At 43.8% G+C, this 21,099-nt stretch overlaps 1 protein-coding gene across 1 annotated transcript in view; it reads left to right on the forward strand.

Annotated features, from left to right (window-relative positions):
- Positions 1-21,099, forward strand: part of UGGT2 (UDP-glucose glycoprotein glucosyltransferase 2) — a 559,388-nt gene that overhangs the window by 365,100 nt on the left and 173,189 nt on the right. The window contains exons 23-27 of the mRNA XM_069758034.1: positions 8,671-8,798; positions 15,276-15,374; positions 16,497-16,599; positions 18,018-18,097; positions 19,720-19,909. Coding sequence (XP_069614135.1) covers positions 8,671-8,798; positions 15,276-15,374; positions 16,497-16,599; positions 18,018-18,097; positions 19,720-19,909 — 600 coding nt within the window. The remainder of the gene's footprint in view (positions 1-8,670; positions 8,799-15,275; positions 15,375-16,496; positions 16,600-18,017; positions 18,098-19,719; positions 19,910-21,099) is intronic.

The following is a 21,099-nucleotide window of genomic DNA, read 5'->3' on the forward strand; positions in this document are numbered from 1 at the left end:
GGGGAACCCGGGCAGCAGTAGACAGGTCAGTGGAGGCCTAGTGGAAGGAGTGACCGCAGACAGGCTTCGAAGGCCTAACATAAGAAAAATGTCAATACAATGGTATTGACCGTGCCAGGCATTGAAGGATGTCAGCGCATAGACTAAACATTGGTGGAGCTGTGAGAAAATTTTGCAAGTGGTAGAGCACTGTTTGACCTGGGGGGGGGGACTGTCTTGTGGCCGGCGGTACAGGCCCAGGGCCCCTCATGTTACAACGGTGTGTCTGACGTTGGGTGCGCACCACCACTGCCAGACACTTTATTGTACTATGAGGGACCTAGTGGCAGTGCCGTCGACCAAAAGCGGGCACACCCACCTCTTCAGACAAACAGTACTCTCACGGGTGCTGGCGCCAAGTGGCGATACCACGGCCCCGTGTGGGGACTTTGGCCATTTAGGGAGGTGTTAACATGTCGGATGCTGGACAATCAGGTGCTGCAAATTACGAGATTGGAAAAGTCGTTCAGAATAGACCACAGGCAAGACCTTTACATAGGAAAGCTAGGTGTCAGCCGGGCAAGGTGGGGCAAAAGATTTCGAAATCCAGTTGTGGTTCATTTTAATGAAGGTTAGATCATCTACATTTTGGGTAGCCAGACGAGTCCTTTTTTCTGTTAGTATTGAACCTGCAGCACTGAATACTCTTTCTGATAGGACACTAGCTGCCGGGCAAGCAAGCTCCTGCAATGCATATTCTGCCAATTCTGGCCAGGTGTCTAATTTTGATGCCCAGTAATCAAATGGGAATGACGGTTGAGGGAGAACGTCGATAACGGATGAAAAATAGTTAGTAACCATACTGGACAAATGTTGTCTCCTGTCACTTTGAATTGATGCTGCAGTACCTGTCCTGTCTGCGGTCATAGCAAAATCACTCCACAACCTGGTCAGAAAACCCCTCTGGCCAACGACACTTCTGATTTCTGCCCCTCTAACACCTCTGGTCTGCTGGCCCCTGCAGCTCGTGTTAGAACGATCACGGGCGCTGTGTGCAGGGAATGCCAGAAGCAAACGGTCAACAAGAGTTGATTGTTTGGTTGCTAATATTAGTTCCAAGTTCTCATGTGGCATTATATTTTGCAATTTGCCTTTATAGCGAGGATCAAGGAGGCAGGCCAACCAGTAATCGTCATCGTTCATCATTTTTGTTATGCGTGTGTCCCTTTTGAGGATACGTAAGGCATAATCCGCCATGTGGGCCCAAGTTCCAGTTCTCAAATCTGTGGTTGTGCTTGGTTGAGGGGCAGTTTCAGGCAAATCCACGTCACTTGTGTCCCTCCAAAAACCAGAACCCGGCCTTGCCGCGCCAACAATTTCCACTGGCCCCGGAAAAGCTTCCTCATTAAAAATATAATCATCCCCATCATCCTCCTCGTTCTCCTCCTCCTCTTCGCCCGCTACCTCGTCCTGTACACTGCCCTGGCCAGACAATGGCTGACTGTCATCAAGGCTTTCCTCTTCCTCAGCTGCAGACGCCTGATCCTTTATGTGCGTCAAACTTTGCATCAGCAGACGCATTAGGGGGATGCTCATGCTTATTATGGCGTTGTCTGCACTAACCCGCCGTGTGCATTCCTCAAAACACTGAGGGACTTGACACATGTCTTGAATCTTCGACCACTGCACACCTGACAACTCCATGTCTGCCATCCTACTGCCTGCCCGTGTATGTGTATCCTCCCACAAAAACATAACAGCCCGCCTCTGTTCACACAGTCTCTGAAGCATGTGCAGTGTTGAGTTCCACCTTGTTGCAACGTCTATGATTAGGCGATGCTGGGGAAGGTTCAAAGAACGCTGATAGGTCTGCATACGGCTGGAGTGTACGGGCGAACGGCGGATATGTGAGCAAAGTCCACGCACTTTGAGGAGCAGGTCGGATAACCCCGGATAACTTTTCAGGAAGCACTGCACGACCAGGTTTAAGGTGTGAGCCAGGCAAGGAATGTGTTTCAGTTGGGAAATGGAGATGGCAGCCATGAAATTCCTTCCGGTATCACTCACTACCTTGCCTGCCTCAAGATCTACAGTGCCCAGCCACGACTGCGTTTCTTTCTGCAAGAACTCGGACAGAACTTCAGCGGTGTGTCTGTTGTCGCCCAAACACTTCATAGCCAATACAGCCTGCTGACGTTTGCCAGTAGCTGCCCCATAATGGGAGACCTGGTGTGCAACAGTGGCAGCTGCGGATGGAGTGATTGTGCGACTGCGGTCTGTGGACGAGGTCTCACTTCTGCAGGAGGACGAGGAGGAGGAGGAGGGGGTGCGAATGGCTACAGCCAACTGTTTCCTAGACCGTGGGCTAGGCAGAACTGTCCCAAACTTGCTGTCCCCTGTGGACCCTGCATCCACCACATTTACCCAGTGTGCCGTGATGGACACGTAACGTCCCTGGCCATGCCTACTGGTCCATGCATCTGTTGTCAGGTGCACCTTTGTGCTCACAGATTGCCTGAGTGCATGGACGATGCGCTCTTTAACATGCTGGTGGAGGGCTGGGATGGCTTTTCTGGAAAAAAAGTGTCGACTGGGTAGCTCGTAGCGTGGTACAGCGTAGTCCATCAGGGCTTTGAAAGCTTTGCTTTCAACTAACCGGTAGGGCATCATCTCTAACGAGATTAGTCTAGCTATGTGGGCGTTCAAACCCTGTGTACGCGGATGCGAGGCTAAGTACTTCCTTTTTCTAACCATAGTCTCATGTAGTGTGAGCTGGACTGGAGAGCTGGAGATCGTGGAACTAGCGGGGGTGCCGGTGGACATGGCAGACTGAGAGACGGTGGGAGATGGTATTGTTGCCGCCGGTGCCCTAGATACAGTGTTTCCTACTACGAAACTGGTGATTCCCTGACCCTGACTTCTTTGGCCTGGCAAAGAAACCTGCACAGATACTGCAGGTGGTGCAGAAAATGGTGGCCCTACACTGCCGGAAGGGATGTTGGGTTGATGACTAGCTTCATTGGCCGAGGGTGCTACAACCTTAAGGGACGTTTGGTAGTTAGTCCAAGCTTGCAAATGCATGGTGGTTAAATGTCTATGCATGCAACTTGTATTGAGACTTTTCAGATTCTGCCCTCTGCTTAAGGTAGTTGAACATTTTTGACAGATGACTTTGCGCTGATCAATTGGATGTTGTTTAAAAAAAATGCCAGACTGCACTCTTTCTAGCATCGGATACCTTTTCAGGCATTGCAGACTGAGCTTTAACCGGATGGCCACGCTGTCCTCCAACAGGTTTTGACTTTGCCACGCGTTTTGGGCAAGATACGGGCCCGGCAGATGGAACCTGTTGCGATGTTGATGCCTGCTGCGGCCCCTCCTCCTCCGCTTCAGAACTGCTGCCGCCTGCACCCTGTTCCCCCAATGGCTGCCAATCGGGGTCAAGAACTGGGTCATCTATTACCTCTTCTTGTAGCTCGTGTGCAACTTCGTCTGTGTCACCTTGTCGGTCGGTGGTATAGCGTTCGTGATGGGGCAACATAGTCTCATCAGGGTCTGATTCTTGATCAGCACCCTGCGAGGGCAATGTTGTGGTCTGAGTCAAAGGACCAGCATAGTAGTCTGGCTGTGGCTGTGCATCAGTGCACTCCATGTCAGATTCAACTTGTAATGGGCATGGACTGTTAACTGCTTCACTTTCTAAGCCAGGGACGGTATGTGTAAAGAGCTCCATGGAGTAACCCGTTGTGTCGCCTGCTGCATTCTTCTCTGTTGTTGTTTTTGCTGAAGAGGACAAGGAAGCGACTTGTCCCTGACCGTGAACATCCACTAACGACGCGCTGCTTTTACTTTTACCAGTTTCACGAGAGGAGGCAAAAGAGCTAGAGGCTGAGTCAGCAAAATAAGCCAAAACTTGCTCTTGCTGCTCCGGCTTTAAAAGCGGTTTTCCTACTCCCAGAAAAGGGAGCGTTCGAGGCCTTGTGTAGCCAGACGACGAACCTGGCTCCACAGCTCCAGACTTAGGTGCAATATTTTTTTTCCCACGACCAGCTGATGCTCCACCACTACCACTACCCTCATTACCAGCTGACAATGAACGCCCCCGGCCACGACCTCTTCCACCAGACTTCCTCATTGTTTTAAAAACGTTACCAAACTAACGGTATTTGTTGCAGTCACACAACTTACACGGTGAGCTATAACTTCAGTATGATTTAGCTACCCCTTTACAGGTGGGTGAGACCACAACGAAAATCAGGCACAATGTTACACACTCTGTTGTTGGTGGCAACAAATGAGAGAGATGCCACACACGCAGGACTGTCACTGAAGCGCAAATGTAAATATTAATCTCCCACTGATTTGTGTTTTTTTTTTTTTAAAAGGAGACTTTAGAAAAAAAAAAAAAGAAAAAAGATTTTTTAAGGAAGAATTTATAAACCAAATAAAATGAAATGATTTTTTCAGGGAGAATTTAGAAAACAAATAAAACATAAAATAGCCTTTCTAGGGCCCAGTGAGTGAGAGAGGACGCACACAGGAGTCAGGAGTGGCACACAAGCCCAGAGGCCAATATTTATCTCCCACTGATTGATTTAGTGATTTTTTCAGGTAGATTTTGGAACCCAAATCAAGCAAAAAAATTAATAGGCTTTCTATGGCCCACAATTGGAGAGAGAGAGATGGCACACCCAGGAGTCAAGACTGGCACACAAGCAGAAAGGGCAATATTAATCTCCCACTGATTTGTTTTTTTTGTTTTTTTTTCAGGGAGACTTTAGAAAAAAAAAATACAAAAAAAATGATTTTTTTCAGGAATAATTTAGAAACCAAATAAAATAAAATGATTTTTTCAGGGAGAATTTAGAAAACAAATAAAACAAAAAATAGGCTTTCTAGGGCCCACTGAGTGAGAGAGGACGCACACAGGAGTCAGGAGTGGCACACAAGCCCAGAGGCCAATATTTATCTCCCACTGATTGATTTATTGATTTTTTTCAGGTAGAATTTAGAACCCAAATCAACCAAAAACATAAATAGGCTTTCTATGGCCCACTATTTGTGAGAGAGATGGCACGCTCAGGACTGGCACACAAGCCCAGAGGCCAATATTAATCTCCCACTTTTTTTTTTTTTCCAGGGAAAATTTATAAACCCAATAAAAAAAATAATAAATAGGCTTTCTATGGCCCACTATCTGAGAGAGAGAGATGGCACGCTTAGGACTGGCACACAAGCCCAAAGGCCAATATTAATCTCCCACTGATTGATTTATTGATTTTTTCAGGTAGATTTTGGAACCCAAATCAAGCAAAAAAATAAATAGGCTTTCTATGGCCGACTGAGAGATGGCACACACAGGAGTAAGGAGTGGCACACAAGCCCTGAGGCCAATATTTTTCTCCCACTGATTGATGTAGTGATTTTTTCAGGTAGATTTTAGAACCCAAATCAAGCAAAAAAATAAATAGGCTTTCTATGGCCCACTGAGTGAGAGATGACACAGACAGGGATGGCACTCTAGCAGAAATGCCAATCTTAATCTCCCACAAAAAAAAAAAAGGAACTGTCCTTCAATTACTATCTCCCTGCAGTAATCTCAGCCAGGTATGGCAGGCAGCAATAAGGAGTGGACTGATGCACAAATTAAATAAAAAGTGTGGACAAACAAACAAGATAGCTGTGCAGAAAGGAAGGAACAAGAGGATTTGTGCTTTGAAAAAAGCAGTTGGTTTGCACAGCGGCGTACACACAGCAATGCAGCTATCAGGGAGCCTTCTAGGGCAGCCCAATGAGCTACAGCGCTGAGGGGAAAAAAAAAAAAAAATGTAGCTTCCACTGTCCCTGCACACCGAAGGTGGTGTTGGGCAGTGGAAATCGCTACAGCATAAGCGGTTTGGTGGTTAATGGACCCTGCCTAACGCTATCCCTGCTTCTGACGAAGCGGCAGCAACCTCTCCCTAGGCTCAGATCAGCAGCAGTAACATGGCGGTCGGCGGGAACGCCCCTTTATAGCCCCTGTGACGCCGCGGACAGCAAGCCAATCACTGCAATGCCCTTCTCTAAGATGGTGGGGACCAGGACCTATGTCATCACGCTGCCCACACTCTGCGTTTACCTTCATTGGCTGAGAAATGGCGCTTTTCGCGTCATTGAAACGTGACTTTGGCGCGAAAGTCGCGTACCGCATGGCCGACCCCGCACAGGGGTCGGATCGGGTTTCATGAAACCCGACTTTGTCAAAAGTCGGCGACTTTTGAAAATGTTCGACCCGTTTCGCTCAACCCTAGCCACGACCAATCAACAACTGGCACAGTCCGGCGGCAAAGTGGCCACTCCTTACTTCCCGCAGTCAGTGCCTGCAGTCCATACTCCCCTCCAGTCAGCGCTTACATAGGGTTAATGGCAGCGTTAACAGACCGCGTTATGCTACGGTGTAACGCAGTCAACGCTGCTATTAACCCTGTGTGACCAACTTTTTACTATTGATGCTTCCTATACGGCATCAATAATAAAAAGACCTAATGTTAAAAATAATAAAAATAAAAATAAATCATTATATACTCACCTTCCGTGGGCCCCCAGATCCAGCTGAGGCCTTTCCCACTCCTCGCGACGTTCCGGTGAACGGTCCATGCATTGCAGTCTCGCGAGATGATGATGTGCGGTCTCGCGAGACCGCTACGTCATTATCTCGCGAAACCGCAATGCACTCTTGGGACTGGAGCGTCGTGATGGTGAGTATATAACTATTTCTTATTTTAATTCTTTTTTTTTTTTTTTAACAGGGATATGGTGACCACATTGCTATGTACTACGTGGGCTGTGTCGGGTACTACGTGGGCTGTGTCGGATGCTGCGTGGGCTGTGTCGGATGCTGCGTGGGCTGTGTCGGATGCTGCGTGGGCTGTGTCGGATGCTGCGTGGGCTGTGTCGGATGCTGCGTGGGCTGTGTCGGATGCTGCGTGGGCTGTGTCGGATGCTGCGTGGGCTGTGTCGGATGCTGCGTGGGCTGTGTCGGATGCTGCGTGGGCTGTGTCGGATGCTGCGTGGGCTGTGTCGGATGCTGCGTGGGCTGTGTCGGATGCTGCGTGGGCTGTGTCGGATGCTGCGTGGGCTGTGTCGGATGCTGCGTGGGCTGTGTCGGATGCTGCGTGGGCTGTGTCGGATGCTGCGTGGGCTGTGTCGGATGCTGCGTGGGCTGTGTCGGATGCTGCGTGGGCTGTGTCGGATGCTGCGTGGGCTGTGTCGGATGCTGCGTGGGCTGTGTCGGATGCTGCGTGGGCTGTGTCGGATGCTGCGTGGGCTGTGTCGGATGCTGCGTGGGCTGTGTCGGATGCTGCGTGGGCTGTGTCGGATGCTGCGTGGGCTGTGTCGGATGCTGCGTGGGCTGTGTCGGATGCTGCGTGGGCTGTGTCGGATGCTGCGTGGGCTGTGTCGGATGCTGCGTGGGCTGTGTCGGATGCTGCGTGGGCTGTGTCGGATGCTGCGTGGGCTGTGTCGGATGCTGCGTGGGCTGTGTCGGATGCTGCGTGGGCTGTGTCGGATGCTGCGTGGGCTGTGTCGGATGCTGCGTGGGCTGTGTCGGATGCTGCGTGGGCTGTGTCGGATGCTGCGTGGGCTGTGTCGGATGCTGCGTGGGCTGTGTCGGATGCTGCGTGGGCTGTGTCGGATGCTGCGTGGGCTGTGTCGGATGCTGCGTGGGCTGTGTCGGATGCACGTGGCTGGGCAGTGTGCTACGTGGCTGTAAACTACATACATATTCTAGAATACCCAATGCAGTAGAATCGGGCCACCATCTAGTTTATAATAAACTCTGGAGACAGATTCTCATACAGATCTTTGCCCGGCCCATAGCCTGGAACAGCTCAATTACATATAAGAAAAACTTAAATTTCTTTGAAATAGGACATCAGATCCCAAATATGAAGAAACTGTTATTCAGCTACCTATGACCTACAGTACATGCAGGAGGGTTGATCCTACTGACAGACTCCCTTTAAGCATGGATTAAGCCCAGTATTCACACATTCAGTCTATTATCAGCATATTGCACAAGTGTACTACGATACATTTTTTTTATAGCTGCTATATGATCTTTTATGTACATTGACTTCAGGTAAAGATTGTATACATTGAACATCCAGCCTTATGGCTGTGTTCACACGTTGCTGATTTTTTGCGTTTTTTTTCGCGTTTTTTTCACGATAAAAATGCTATAAAACCGCAAAAAAAAGCGTACAATAAGCATCCAATCATTTAGAATGAATTCCGCATGTTTTGTGCACATGATGCGGTTTTTTTTCCACGAAAAAAACGCAGCATATTCATTAATTTTGCGTTTTTTTTGTGGATTTCCCACTATAAAATGCATTGGGAAATGTCCGGAAAAAAAACGCATCAAAAATGCGCAAAAAACTCATGCAGATTTCTTGCAGAAAATTTCAGGTTTTTCTCAGGAATTTTCTGCAAGAAATCCTGAACGTGTGCACATAGCCTAAATAGTGCAAGAATATTTTTTACTTATCGGGGTGGTTCTTCTCTTAGGAATAAATATACTTTCTAGATTTGAGTCTCTGCTCTAAAAGTTTCAATTATCAAACTCTAAATGTTGGAAAAAGGAGTAAAAGATATAGAAGTATTTCATTGATGGTTCTTGGCCAGTGATTTTGCTTTGGATTTTGATTTCAGATACTCCAAAATGTTAATTTAAATGACTTTGATGAAGAAGACTTTCATTTATTGGAAAAGATTACATACACGACTTCAGCTGAGAAGATTAAAAACCTTGTGAAAAAGATAGCAGCACCATCAAAACGGTAGGATAATTTTTGGTTTAATTGTGAGAACTATAACGATCAGCTGTCATCACCAACAAAGGCTTTTGTACAAAGTATTACATTTCAGTAAGCGTGTTCAATATTTTTTTCCCTGTGTCATTTCTCATTATTATACATAACTTAATTCATGGACATCTGTGGTTTCATCTTTTTGCTTGTGTGGATTGAATGGGTTCTTACTGACATCTTATGAGAATTTCATGTCAGTAAGACCTGTAGAAATATATTTACCTAGAAAATAGGCGACGTGGTCAAAACTTTTCACCCACTGTATGTTGGCACTACAGTTGGGTCCAGAAATATTTGGACAGTGGACGAATAGTCGTGATTTGGGCTCTACATGCAAGTTTTTTATTTAAAATAAAACCACTGAGATGCAGTTTAGTTTATCCTGAAAGCATACAATTCAAGGGGTTGAACAAAACTATCCTGTGAAACATTTATGAATTGCAACAATTTAAATATGTTTTGTTAAGCAACTAAAATGCCAAAATGTGTGTCTCTGTTCACTGTATTTCTGGATGTAACTGTATATAGCCTTTAACCTAGAGGTTGGCAATTTTCCCGAGGGGCCACATGAGAGATGGTGGCTGTTGAGGAGGGCTGAACCAATAGGCTGAAATTAATTCTGCTCAGTATTAATATTAACATATTAATATTAATTGTATCACTTATTATTGCGCAGAATTAAGTATGCGGACATCCCCTTATAATAACGTATTAGCTCACACACAGCTCCCCCTTTATACACAGCCCATATACAATGAGCCCCCACATAGGCTCTCTATACATAGTATGAGCCCCAACATAGCCTCCTGTATTGTCAGCCCCCACTATATTCAGTATGAGCCCCTATATAACCACCTAGGTTCAGTATGAGCCCCAATATAGCTTCTTCCTACATTCATTATGAGCCCCCACATAGCCTCCTACATTCAGTATGAGTCCCCACATAGCCTCCTACATTTAGTATGAGCCCCCATAGCCTTCTACATTCAGTATGAGCCCCAACATAGCCTCCAGTATACAGCATGAGCCTCCACATAGCCTCCAATATACAGCGTGTGCCCCACAAAATCTTATATGCAGCGTGAGCCCCACGTAGCCTCCTATATTCAGTATGAACTTCAAAAAAACTAATCTACCTGTGAAAGGGTTCATTTGAGTTTTTCACTAAATACTGTACTTCAGTTGCTTCTTTAGCTTCCTCCAGGTTCCAAAATAAGCAGAAATTCATCGTACATTGTCTCTTTTTAAAGTGTCAACTTTACATTGGGGTGATAAGCAGAGGACTGACATTCAGCATGAAGTAAGGGACAGCAGTAAGCCAGAAGCACACATTTCCAGTATTTGTATGTTGCACATTCCCAATCTCACTCTATGCGATGGTGTCTCCCAGTTCAAAAGCAGGAAGTCTCACTCAGCGATCTAAATAACAAGACCGGAGAGTCTTAATTCCACTTTTTTCGCAAAGTGAGTCCGTCAGCAGGATTTCACTTTTCCAATTTGAAAGCACTATATGTGCATATAATTATAGGTATGGCTGGACTAGTCTTTGCAAGAGATTCATGTGTATATAAATAGTTTAGGGATGAAATCCTGCTGACAATTTCCCTTTTAAAGGGTCAGTGTTTTTATAACCAACTTGAGTGCTCTAGTTTTCCTAATATTTAAGAAAGGTGTTTTTTTTTTTTGTTCTTTTACTTAATGACGTTTGATAGGGTCTCTTAAAGCTTTATTTATGTATCCCTTTAAAAAGTTATAGTTGTCTCACATATAGTGTTTGCTAGAATATGTCTAGATCATCCCTCAAATTCACAGTGCAACCCCCAAAGACGTTTGTCTGCTATTGATGACTTAATTACATAGGTGGGAGTGAGGGGGCTTGGCTGATTAAAGGTTTTCCTCTCTATCATCATTGCCATGAGAGTTTGAGCAATTCTTAATTGCAGTGAAATCTGTCAGACAATGTGCATTGTCCAGTTTTGCCAAACCTTGTGCAGTCCCCAAAAAGTCTTCTTTTTGGTGTTGAAGTAATGACACAACATCCACTATTTAAATACTTGATGGACTTTTTGTATCATTTTAAGACTAATTCACATGTACGGATTACTACATGTAGAAATATTACTTGGGATATTTTCATATTGAAAAAGAACATCATTTTTAGGAGTTTTAAGAGTTCCTATACCTTAAATAATTTCAAAGTAAACATGATGTTCTTTCTGTGATTTTTAAAGTGTCAACTTTACATTGGGGTGATAAGCCGAGGACTGATTAAAAAGCAAAAACTGTTCCCGCAGTCTCTTGGACACCATAGCAAACTATTCCAATTAGTGTACCTAAAAATGCTAGAGCCACTTGCAAGATGTGATTTCTTGAACAAAGTCATTATATGTGGGGAATGACAACTAAAATGGTTAAGAAGCAGTAATAAGAAAGCTGCAGATTGGATTTTGCAAATTAGAGGGGGCGAATGAGCAGGGAAGCTGTCTGAAATTAGAAGAAAAGTAGAATGTGTTACATTTTACCAGGTCATCTACCAGTGGTAAAGTGTTCATGTAAGAACATTTGAAAAGTATAAAAATATAATCCGCATCAAAGATGAACAACTTTGCAAATTCTTTTCTTTACTTTTACTTCATGTGAATTGTGGTCCCTCTTAGTCATAGCTACATGTACAGTGGCAGGTAAAAGTTTGGGCACCCCTGATCAATATTACTGTTAGGCTACTTTCACACTAGCGTTAACTGCAATCCGTCACAATGCATTGTTTTGCAGAAAAAACGCATCCTGCAAAACTGTTTGCCGGATGCATTTTTTTCTCCATTGACTAACATTACGCGACGGATTGCCACACGTCACAACCGTCGCGCGACGGTTGCGCCGTGTTGTGGCGGACCGTCGGCCGCAAAAAAACGTTCCATGTAACGTTTTTTGCAGCCGACGGACCGTCTTTTCCGACCGCGCATGCGCGGCCGGAACTCCGCCCCCACCTCCCCGCACCTCACAATGGGGCAGCAGATGCGCTGAAAAGCAGCATCCGCTGCACCCGTTGTGGGGCGGAGACAACGTTAGCGTCGGTAACCTCGGCCCGACGCACTGCGACGGGCCGAGCCCGACGCTAGTGTGAAAGAATCCTTATTGTGAACAGTTAAGCTAAGCCTCTCTAAAAGGCCTAAAGTTAAAGATGACACATTTACTTTGTATTTTAGGCCAAAAAATTAAAACTATTTTCATTTTTTAAATTTTAAAATGTACAAAATGGATAATGAGTTGGTGCAAAAGTTTGGGCACCCTTAGAGATTTGTGTGCTCAGATAACTTTGACCCAGGTTTCAGACCTTAATTAGCTTGCTAGTTATGGCTTGTTTACGATCATTGTTGGGAAAAGCCCGGTGATACAAAATTCCTAGCTTAGATATTCATCTTTTACATTTTAAAAAATTACTAAAAGGAAATTGGTCCAAATCAAAAGTTTGAGCACCCTGCCTGATTAGTACCTTGTAGCATTTTCACTGATATTCAGATCAGAGGACCTTAAGGGCAATTGTAAATCTTTCAACTTGCGCCTTTTGAAGCAGTCTATTATGGATTTTGAGCTGAAAAATGAAAACGTTCTGGGTCTTGAAAAATGGGGACAGAACCCCCAAATTTATTTATTTTTAACCTGATTTATCACCACTAAAATAATAAAAAATTACCGTATATACGCGAGTATAAGTCGAGGTTTTCAGCCCACTTTTTTGGGCTGAAAGTCCCCCTCTCGGCTTATACTCGAGTCATACCCAGGGGTCGGCAGGGGAGGGGGAGCGGGGGCTGTGTAATTATACTCACCTGCTCCTGGTGCGGTCCCTGCACATCCCTGCTTCTTCCAGCGCTGCAGCTTCTTCCTGTAGTGAGCGGTCACATGGTACCGCTCATTACAGTAATGAATATGCGGCTCCACCTCCCATAGAGGTGGAGCCGCATATTCATTACTGTAATGAGCGGTAACGGTGACCGCTCACTACAGGAAGAAAATGCGGCATTGGGGAACAGACCTCCAGCGACGGCGCCAGGAGCAGGTAAGTATGATGGGGAGCAGTGCGCGATACTCACCTGCTTCTCATGCCACCAGCGGCGCCGCTGTGTCTTCCGCAGTGACGCTCAGGTCAGAGGGCGTGGTGACGTGATTAGTGCGCACCGCCCTCTTCCTGAACGTCGGTGCAGAGGATGGGAAGACACAGCGGCGGTCAGCGGTGGAACGGGAAAGGGGAGTATAGCAAGTGACGGGGGCCGAAGAGGTGAGTATGTAATTTTTTTTTTTAATCGCAGCAACAGCATATGGGGCAAATATCTGTATGGAGCATCTTATGTGGCCATGTGCAGCATTATATGGGGCAAATGTCTGTATGGAGCATCTTATGTGGCCACGTGCAGCATTATATGGGGGCAAATGTCTGTATGGAGCATCTTATGTGGCCATGTGCAGCATTATATGGGGGCAAATATCTGTATGGAGCATCTTATGGGGCCATAATCCACATTTCTGGAGCATTATACGGGGCAAATGTCTATATGGAGCATCTTATGGGGTCATAATCAACATTTGTGCAGCATTATATGGGGCATAATTTAATATGGAGCATCTTATGGGGTCCATCATAAACTGTATGGAGCATTATATGGGGCTCCTGATTCAATATGGATATTCAAAAACACTTAACTACTGATGTCTAAATTAATTTTACTTTTATTGGTATCTATTTTTACTTTTGACATTTACCGGTAGCTGCTGCATTTTCCACCCTAGGCTTATACTCGAGTTATTAAGTTTTCCCAGTTTTTTGTGGCAAAATTAGGGGGGTCGGGTTATACTCGGGTCGGCTTATACTCGAGTATATACAGTACATGTTTGGTATGCCTTAACTGTACTGATCAGCAGAATCACATTGCAAGGTCATTTTTACCACAAAATGTACACCGTAAAAGCAATTATTAGAATTGCGCTTTATTAACTATTTCACCATACTTGTAATTGGTTTTCTGGTTTTCAAGAACATTGTGGTAAAATGAATGGTGTCATTCAAAAGTACAACTTTTCTTGCAAATAACCAACACAAAAATAGCAATTGGCAACATCAGAAAACCCATAATGAGAAAACAAGTTATCACCTAAATCTATAGCTTAAGCTATAGTGCTAACCTGCAGGTAAATACCATGTCAAAAAATATACAGTGCAGATGAACAAATCGATTTGCACTATATTGAGCCAGCATCCAATATGATACTCCGTGGCAGCCTAAGCAAAGCAGTGCAAACGTCCTTGGCATCCTGGCTGCAATTACTGAGCCACAATGATCTTATCGCCATTTAACAACTTGATGTTTGTAAAAGTATTTCTCTGCAGATTAACTATTACTTTAAGTAAATACTGTTTGCTTCCCTCTAAAAATCCTCAAAGTGAACCTGTCAGCAGGATTGTGCACAGTAACCTACAGTGTCAAGTCGGCGCCATTATACTGATTAAAATGGTACCTTGGTTGATGAAATCCGTCTCATGCTCCATGGCGGCCTGTGGTGGTGGTGGTGTCTTCATGTGGTGCTCTGCTTACACATTCATACCGATGACTCTTGACCGGTCACTGATCCCTCACTGACCTGCCCCCTATTTTACATACTGAATGAATGTAATGTGTTTTGGGAAAAAAATCACATTAAGGAGGCAGGTGGCGGCATTTAATTATTTTATTTGCTGACATAAATTTATTCAGAAATGGTGGCGGCCGCGACTGCGCAGTAGTATCTATCGGTGATTTGATGGAGGCTGCGGCACATCTTGTTAGAGAAAAAAAATTTGCCTCCACCAAGATGACGCTGGTAATTCCATCTTGCTAGAGGAAAAAAAAAAAATAACGCCAGTGGCGCATGTGCAGTAGCATCTATTGGATCTCCGGTAGATGCTACTGCGCAGGCACGGCCAGTGCCATTTTTTTTTTTCAAGAAAGAGGGTTTTTTTAAAAGAAATAAATGCATGTTTTACATGCGCTCATGCTGCAGCACAATGCTGAGTGTGATATTTTGTTCAATACAGTTTACATTCAGTATGTAAAACGGGGCAGGTCAGTGAGGGATCAGTGATCGGTCAGAATCCATACAGATGTATACCTAATCAGAGCACCACATGAAGACCCCCTCCCCCACAGGCCACCCAGGAGCACGAGCATATCATTAACTGATACCTGAAAATAAAGATTAAACCACAAGACGGATTTCACCAACCGAGGTATCATTGTAATCAGTATAATGGCGCCGACCTGACACTGTCTGTAGGTTACTGTGCACAATCCTGCTGACAGGTTCCCTTTAAAGCTATATAATGTCCTGTATAATTTGAAATCATAATAGTTGTCCAGCATTCTACATTTGTTTTAGGTTCCCTCATATTAAAAAATGCATTCTTTTATTTTGAAGTACTTCAAGTGACCTGGTTATGAAAGTGGATTCTCTTCTCTCGTCTTTGCCCAAAGGAGAGTCAAGACACGATCTGAAGTTTGTGAAACAGAAACACAGGTACATTCTCCATTTACCTACCGTAAAGACAGAAGTTTTGGTATTCGAAGCAAATGCCCGGACCAAGTTTTGTGTTTGTATACATATTCTGTAGCTTGTGTATAAAAAAAAAAAAGTAAATTCACGTGTCCACTTGTTTTTATACGGTGAAGAAGATAAAGAATTTAACGAGGACGAGTTTGCTTTTCTGACATGTCTTTATTATTAAATAATTGCGTTCCTCATGAAATAACTTGAGAAGTAGTATTACCATCGGCCTGATAATGAGGTGTCTCAGGCTGGCCAATCAGTGATGACTGTGTAAGGACTACTCACTTATTACATTTGCAATTTATTTACATGGGTTCAAGCAAAATAACCGATGAACAATACAGCAGAGATTTAGCATTGTTTTTAGTCGGGGGATACTTTTGGGTATTTTTGAATACCTTGATCGTTACCAATTTTATTCACTCAGGGCTTAAATAATTTTTTAACAACTAGTGGGGATATCCACAGCCACTAGATAGTACTCCACCACGGCATAGGTTTACTGAGCACACCCGTGTCCTTTGGTGGCCCACCGGCTTATATCCAGTACAATCTCGTGTGATTCATTTCTGCCTCACTCTGCTCTATACCTTAGGTGCACTATTTTTCACAGTAGCGCGGTAGTTCTCCGTCATATATTTCAAAATGTTGTAGATGTGTTCTTTAATTTGCAGGAACTCATGCAGTGGTAGATCTAGTAATCAGTTCACACTGCGTTAGCAGCAGCCCGTTCAGCACATACGTTGCTGCTGCTAGCGCAAGTGCAAGCGTTTACATCACGCTAGCGCAGATAGAGCATCTGCTAGCTCTATCTGCGCTAACAGTGATTGACCCGGAAACGCTGCAGCCCACGTCTCAGGTCCGTCACTCAATGACGGCACATCGCTAGCTCACGCCAATTGTGGGCGTGTGCTAGCGATGCGTCCGACATTGCTTTCAATGGCGGCGTTAACGGACTACGTTACACCGCGGTGTAACGTAGTCCGTTTAATGGACACCATGAACGCAGTGTGAGCCTATGTTTTGTTTAGTTTCATATTTTACAATTCAACATTTTCTACAATTTTAGTTGGCATTATGCTTTTTTTCTAGTCTGATCAAAGTGGAACCCCAAGAAGAAGGGCCTTTTATAGATGTAATTGCTGTGGTTGATCCTCTATCTCGAGAAGCTCAAAAGATGTCACATTTATTAATTGTAAGTTGTTATTTGAAACAGTTATGAGATATAAAAAGGGGGGGTGGAAGTATGATATTATTGCTCTTAAAGTGACTGTTTCTTAATGCTATTATTGGAAACATTTTCTAGGTGTTCTGAGACCTGTCTGATCAGTGTTAAGGATAAGTTAATACATACAGTGCTGGCCCATAAATCTAGAGGAAGGCAAACTTGTTCAATTTGTGCCGTGTAACAGGAGTGTTTCGGATAATAGAATTATAGAAGAGAGTTGTTAATATACTATATAGTTTTGGATATCTAATCATTAAATTTATACATTTTCAAATGTTGTAAGGCTGATTATCAAGAAATAAGTCTTTGATATCTACTGTGCCTCTAGATAGGCGGCTATGTCCTGTCCTATAGGAATAACTGTTCAGCAGGTATTCTCATCATGGGCAAGATTAAAACGAAATCTAAACTTCTGTTAGAAAGCGAAGCGCTAATAACACAGGATCTGCCATTGGGGCGGGGAGGTTAACCCCTTAGTGACCGCCAATATGTCTTTTTACAGACCTGAAATATAAGAGACTAGCATCTCCCAATGGTTGACAATCCTGCAGCTGTCACCTGTACATTACAGCTGACAACTTGCTGCATCAGCCACGATCAGTGTTGGTACCGACTATAGTTTAACCCCTTAAATGCTCTCAATAATGACTATAGCATCTAAATTAACAGTGTGGGGGCTCTCACTTTAACCCCATCAGCACCCTGCGATCTTGATCACATGGTCCTGATGTCTGCAATTCATGGACAAATTATGGCCTTGGCGTCTTCCAGCTATAGCGGCCTGCTCAGCAGTTAGAAAACTATCAGGTGGTGAAAATAAACTTCTTCATTCCGGTCATGTCACTTTGTATTAATTCCTGAAAAGCACCTGAAGGGTTAATGAACTATCTGAAAGCAATTTTGAATATATTGAGGTGTGCTGTGTTTAAATCACTTGGGGGTTTCCACCATGTAGGACCCCTAAAGTCACTTCAAAGCTTAATAGGTCCCTCAAAAAATAAGTTTTGCAAATTTCCTTGAAAAAATGAAAAATTACAGCTACATTTAAACTTCAAACAAAATAAAAGAAGATTTTACAAATAGTGCTGATAGTTTCTTGTATTTGGAACATATTTAGGCTACGGCTAAGAAGTGTTTTTTTTTGTAATGGGAAAGGGATAAGTAATCTTTGACTAAGTTGCACTTCTTAAAGTTCTGCTTGTCATTTTAGCAATCTATGTTCCGCACATAGTACTGTACAATATTTCTATGATTGCTGCTCTCACTTGGATGCTTTTTTAGGAATGTTGCGTTGCATTTGTATCCTTGGATGAGCAATCTTTATTCTTTTTGTTCTGAGGTTGAACAATCATAATGTGTCCTAATATTCTTTAATTCCTTTTCAGGTACTTGGCCGTCTAATGAATATGAAACTGACCATGTTCATGAATTGCAGAGCGAAATTATCCGAAATGCCCTTGAAAAGGTAGCTTCTGAATTTCTAAATGTCTTTAGTTATGTGACAAGACGTATCCGTTTGCTCCTCTTAGCACGTTATTTGTGATCATATATCCTTTTTACAACATTTCCTGCAGATTATCTATTAGCTGGGAAACATTTTGCATATCAAAAATGAATGGAAAGTTCATGTAAAAAGACATTTACAAATCAGTATGTTTACCACGGCTGTTTTTTTCTGGTAGTAAGATGATTCTGGCTTATGTGTCTTTTTTAGTTTAATGCAGAAGCTGTACAGAAAATCTTTGATTTAAGGATTCAGTAAAAAAAAAATTAACTCGAAAGGAAATTATGATTTTTTTTTTTTCATTTGTGTATGTAGGAGAATGTCGAGTGTGGTTTGCCTGTGAAAATTTTCATTGGCGGCCATGCTTCTCCAAACCTGGTGTCACGCCTTCTCAAAAACCACATTTGGCTTTGCATCTCTGCATCAGGCCCAGGAATTTTCCCAGAAATGCTTGTTAGACATATGGGGCATTTTTATGCTATGTTTTTAAGGTAGTTTCTTTATTGAATAATATTCGTTGATGTATGTAGACTGTTTTAGATTGAAAGTAAATGGTAATGGCTTGCAAAATATTGCAAATGTGTTTATATAGCATTTAAAATGTGTGTCACACCCAAAAGTCAACTTAAACTACTTATACAGTCTTATAAGACACTGCAAAAATCATTCCAGTAGTATAGTTTTCACTTTCTCAGTTCTTCAGAAAAAAAAAACACGTTTTATTCCTTATGCAGATAAGGGTGCTCGATTAAGACTTTGGTTGGCCAAGTGCTCAATACACCTTTCTGTCCCCTCAATCAACCTACAGCGCACCTCCCCTTACTTTGATTGACAGCGCTCGCTTGGCCAGTGTGTACGCTGCCTGAACTGAATCACCACCAGCATTGACACTGCGTTGTGTCCTCTCATTCATCTTATTTATGTCAGTGGTTATATTGACTTATAGGAGTCACTCGTCACACCCTTCATTATTCTGATGCCAATGTAACTAGAAAGATGACTGACACTGTGTGCATCCACTCGGCTCCTGCAGTGTCAGTGTGCAAGCGTTTGCTGTATAATTAAGGAAGTGAAATGATTTGCATAGGGCTAAATTTCCTGTTGGACTTTTAGAAGTACGGTAGCTTAAATGGAGTTTGGAGGGTGAAGAGCTCTTTTGAGTGATGACATGCATGGAATTCAGGGTAATTCATTCTGGCAGTGGAAGCTGTCACTCTGTGCCAGGGTATGGCAGTTTGCATATCTTACACTGCATGAAACTAATAAGGATGGAGTAAATGCGCCGACCACCAGCGTTCACCCTAGAGGCAGTAGACATATAACAGCAGTGTTTGGGAACGTTATTGACATATTGATGCATAATAGTTAGAGCAGGGGTTACTCAGTGAAGGTTACAAGTTGTGTATACACACAGAAAGCCTGACATCTCTAGCAGTGCAAATTAGTTTATTTAAGCCCTGCTTCTTGATGATCAGTCTATGTGATTTATTTAATTTTACCTGGTTACAAATTAAACTTTTAAATCTATTTTTTAGTTGCAACATATCAACACATCGGAGTTATACAGTTTTTCTTTTTTTCAGCTTTTATCGTCTTGTGCTCGAACCAGAATTGACATTTTTAAGTAACAACAGTCTCTCTCCGGGTCCATCAGCTAAGTTCCTGGATATGCCTGAGTCCCCTCTGCTAACTCTGAACATGAACACCCCAGAGAGCTGGCTTGTAGAAGTGGTGCACAGCTCGTGTGATCTCGATAACATCCATCTACAAGACGTGAGTTGTCATTGTCCACCTTACTGCCTGGTGAAGACATAGTAATGCCGATTAGTCTCTACTGTAACAGCCAGTTAGTTTTTCTTATCATTTAATACTAAATCTGCATGAAATCTTATAGTGCTTTCAGTGATAAATGTATGAAGTACTGTATTTTTCGGACTATAAGATGCATGAGACCATAAGACGCACCTAGGTTTTGGAGGAGTAAATTAGGAAAAAATTGAAGCAAAAAATGTGGTCAATTCTGTACTAATATCTCCTATCCTGATATATATGGTCCCCTCATCCCCATCCTGATACACATGGCCCCCTCATCCCTATCCTGGCATGCATGGCCCCCTCATCCCTATCCTGGTATGTATGGCCCCCTCATCCCTTTCCTGGTATGCATGGCCCCCTCATCCATATCCTGGTATGCATAGCCCCATCCTGGTATGCATGGCCTCATCCTTATAATTGGCCCCCATCCTCATCCTGGTATGCATGGCCCCATGAGAAAACATTAAAAAAAAACAAAAAAAATTACACTCACCTACCTGGCGCTCCCTCGCTGCTCCAGTGCCAGGAACTGCTGCTGAGTATTCATTGCTCTTCTGTAGTGCGCAGTGTCAGGATCCAACTTCCTGCTGCTGCCCAGTGGTCACGTGTGTTGCTACTTAAGAGAAATGAATATTCAGGAAAAAAGTGTCTCTAAGGGTGCATGTCCAATGTCCAAATTAACAGCGCTTTGTACGGAGCGGAAAACCCGCTCCGCCCAAGCGCCGCCCCCTTCTGTACGCGTGGTAATTCCGGATGTGTTCATTGCACACATCCGGAATCTCCACACCTCATACATAGGGCCCTGTGATTTACCTTGCGACGACGGAGTGTCGCCGCAAGGTAAACAGACATGCTGCATTCTAAAAAGATGCGCCCCATGTCCGTAAACGCAGGACCGCCGGATGCTTGTTCACACGCATAGTGGAGATGGGATTTCATAAAATCCCCTCCACTATGCTGTAACATCTGGACGCTGCGGGTTGAACGCTGCATCCGGGCCGTGTTCACATACCCTTATAGTCCAAAAAATACGGTATATGGGACTTTTTCAAAATCATAAAGTAACCAACAGGCATGTATGACTTACGGTTTCTATACTGTAATCTGAGATTAATAGTTAAATGAGATCTAACAGAGATTTATCTCCT

This window comes from Ranitomeya imitator, chromosome 3 (assembly GCF_032444005.1).
Source record: "Ranitomeya imitator isolate aRanImi1 chromosome 3, aRanImi1.pri, whole genome shotgun sequence".
Taxonomy (NCBI): Eukaryota; Metazoa; Chordata; class Amphibia; order Anura; family Dendrobatidae; genus Ranitomeya; species Ranitomeya imitator.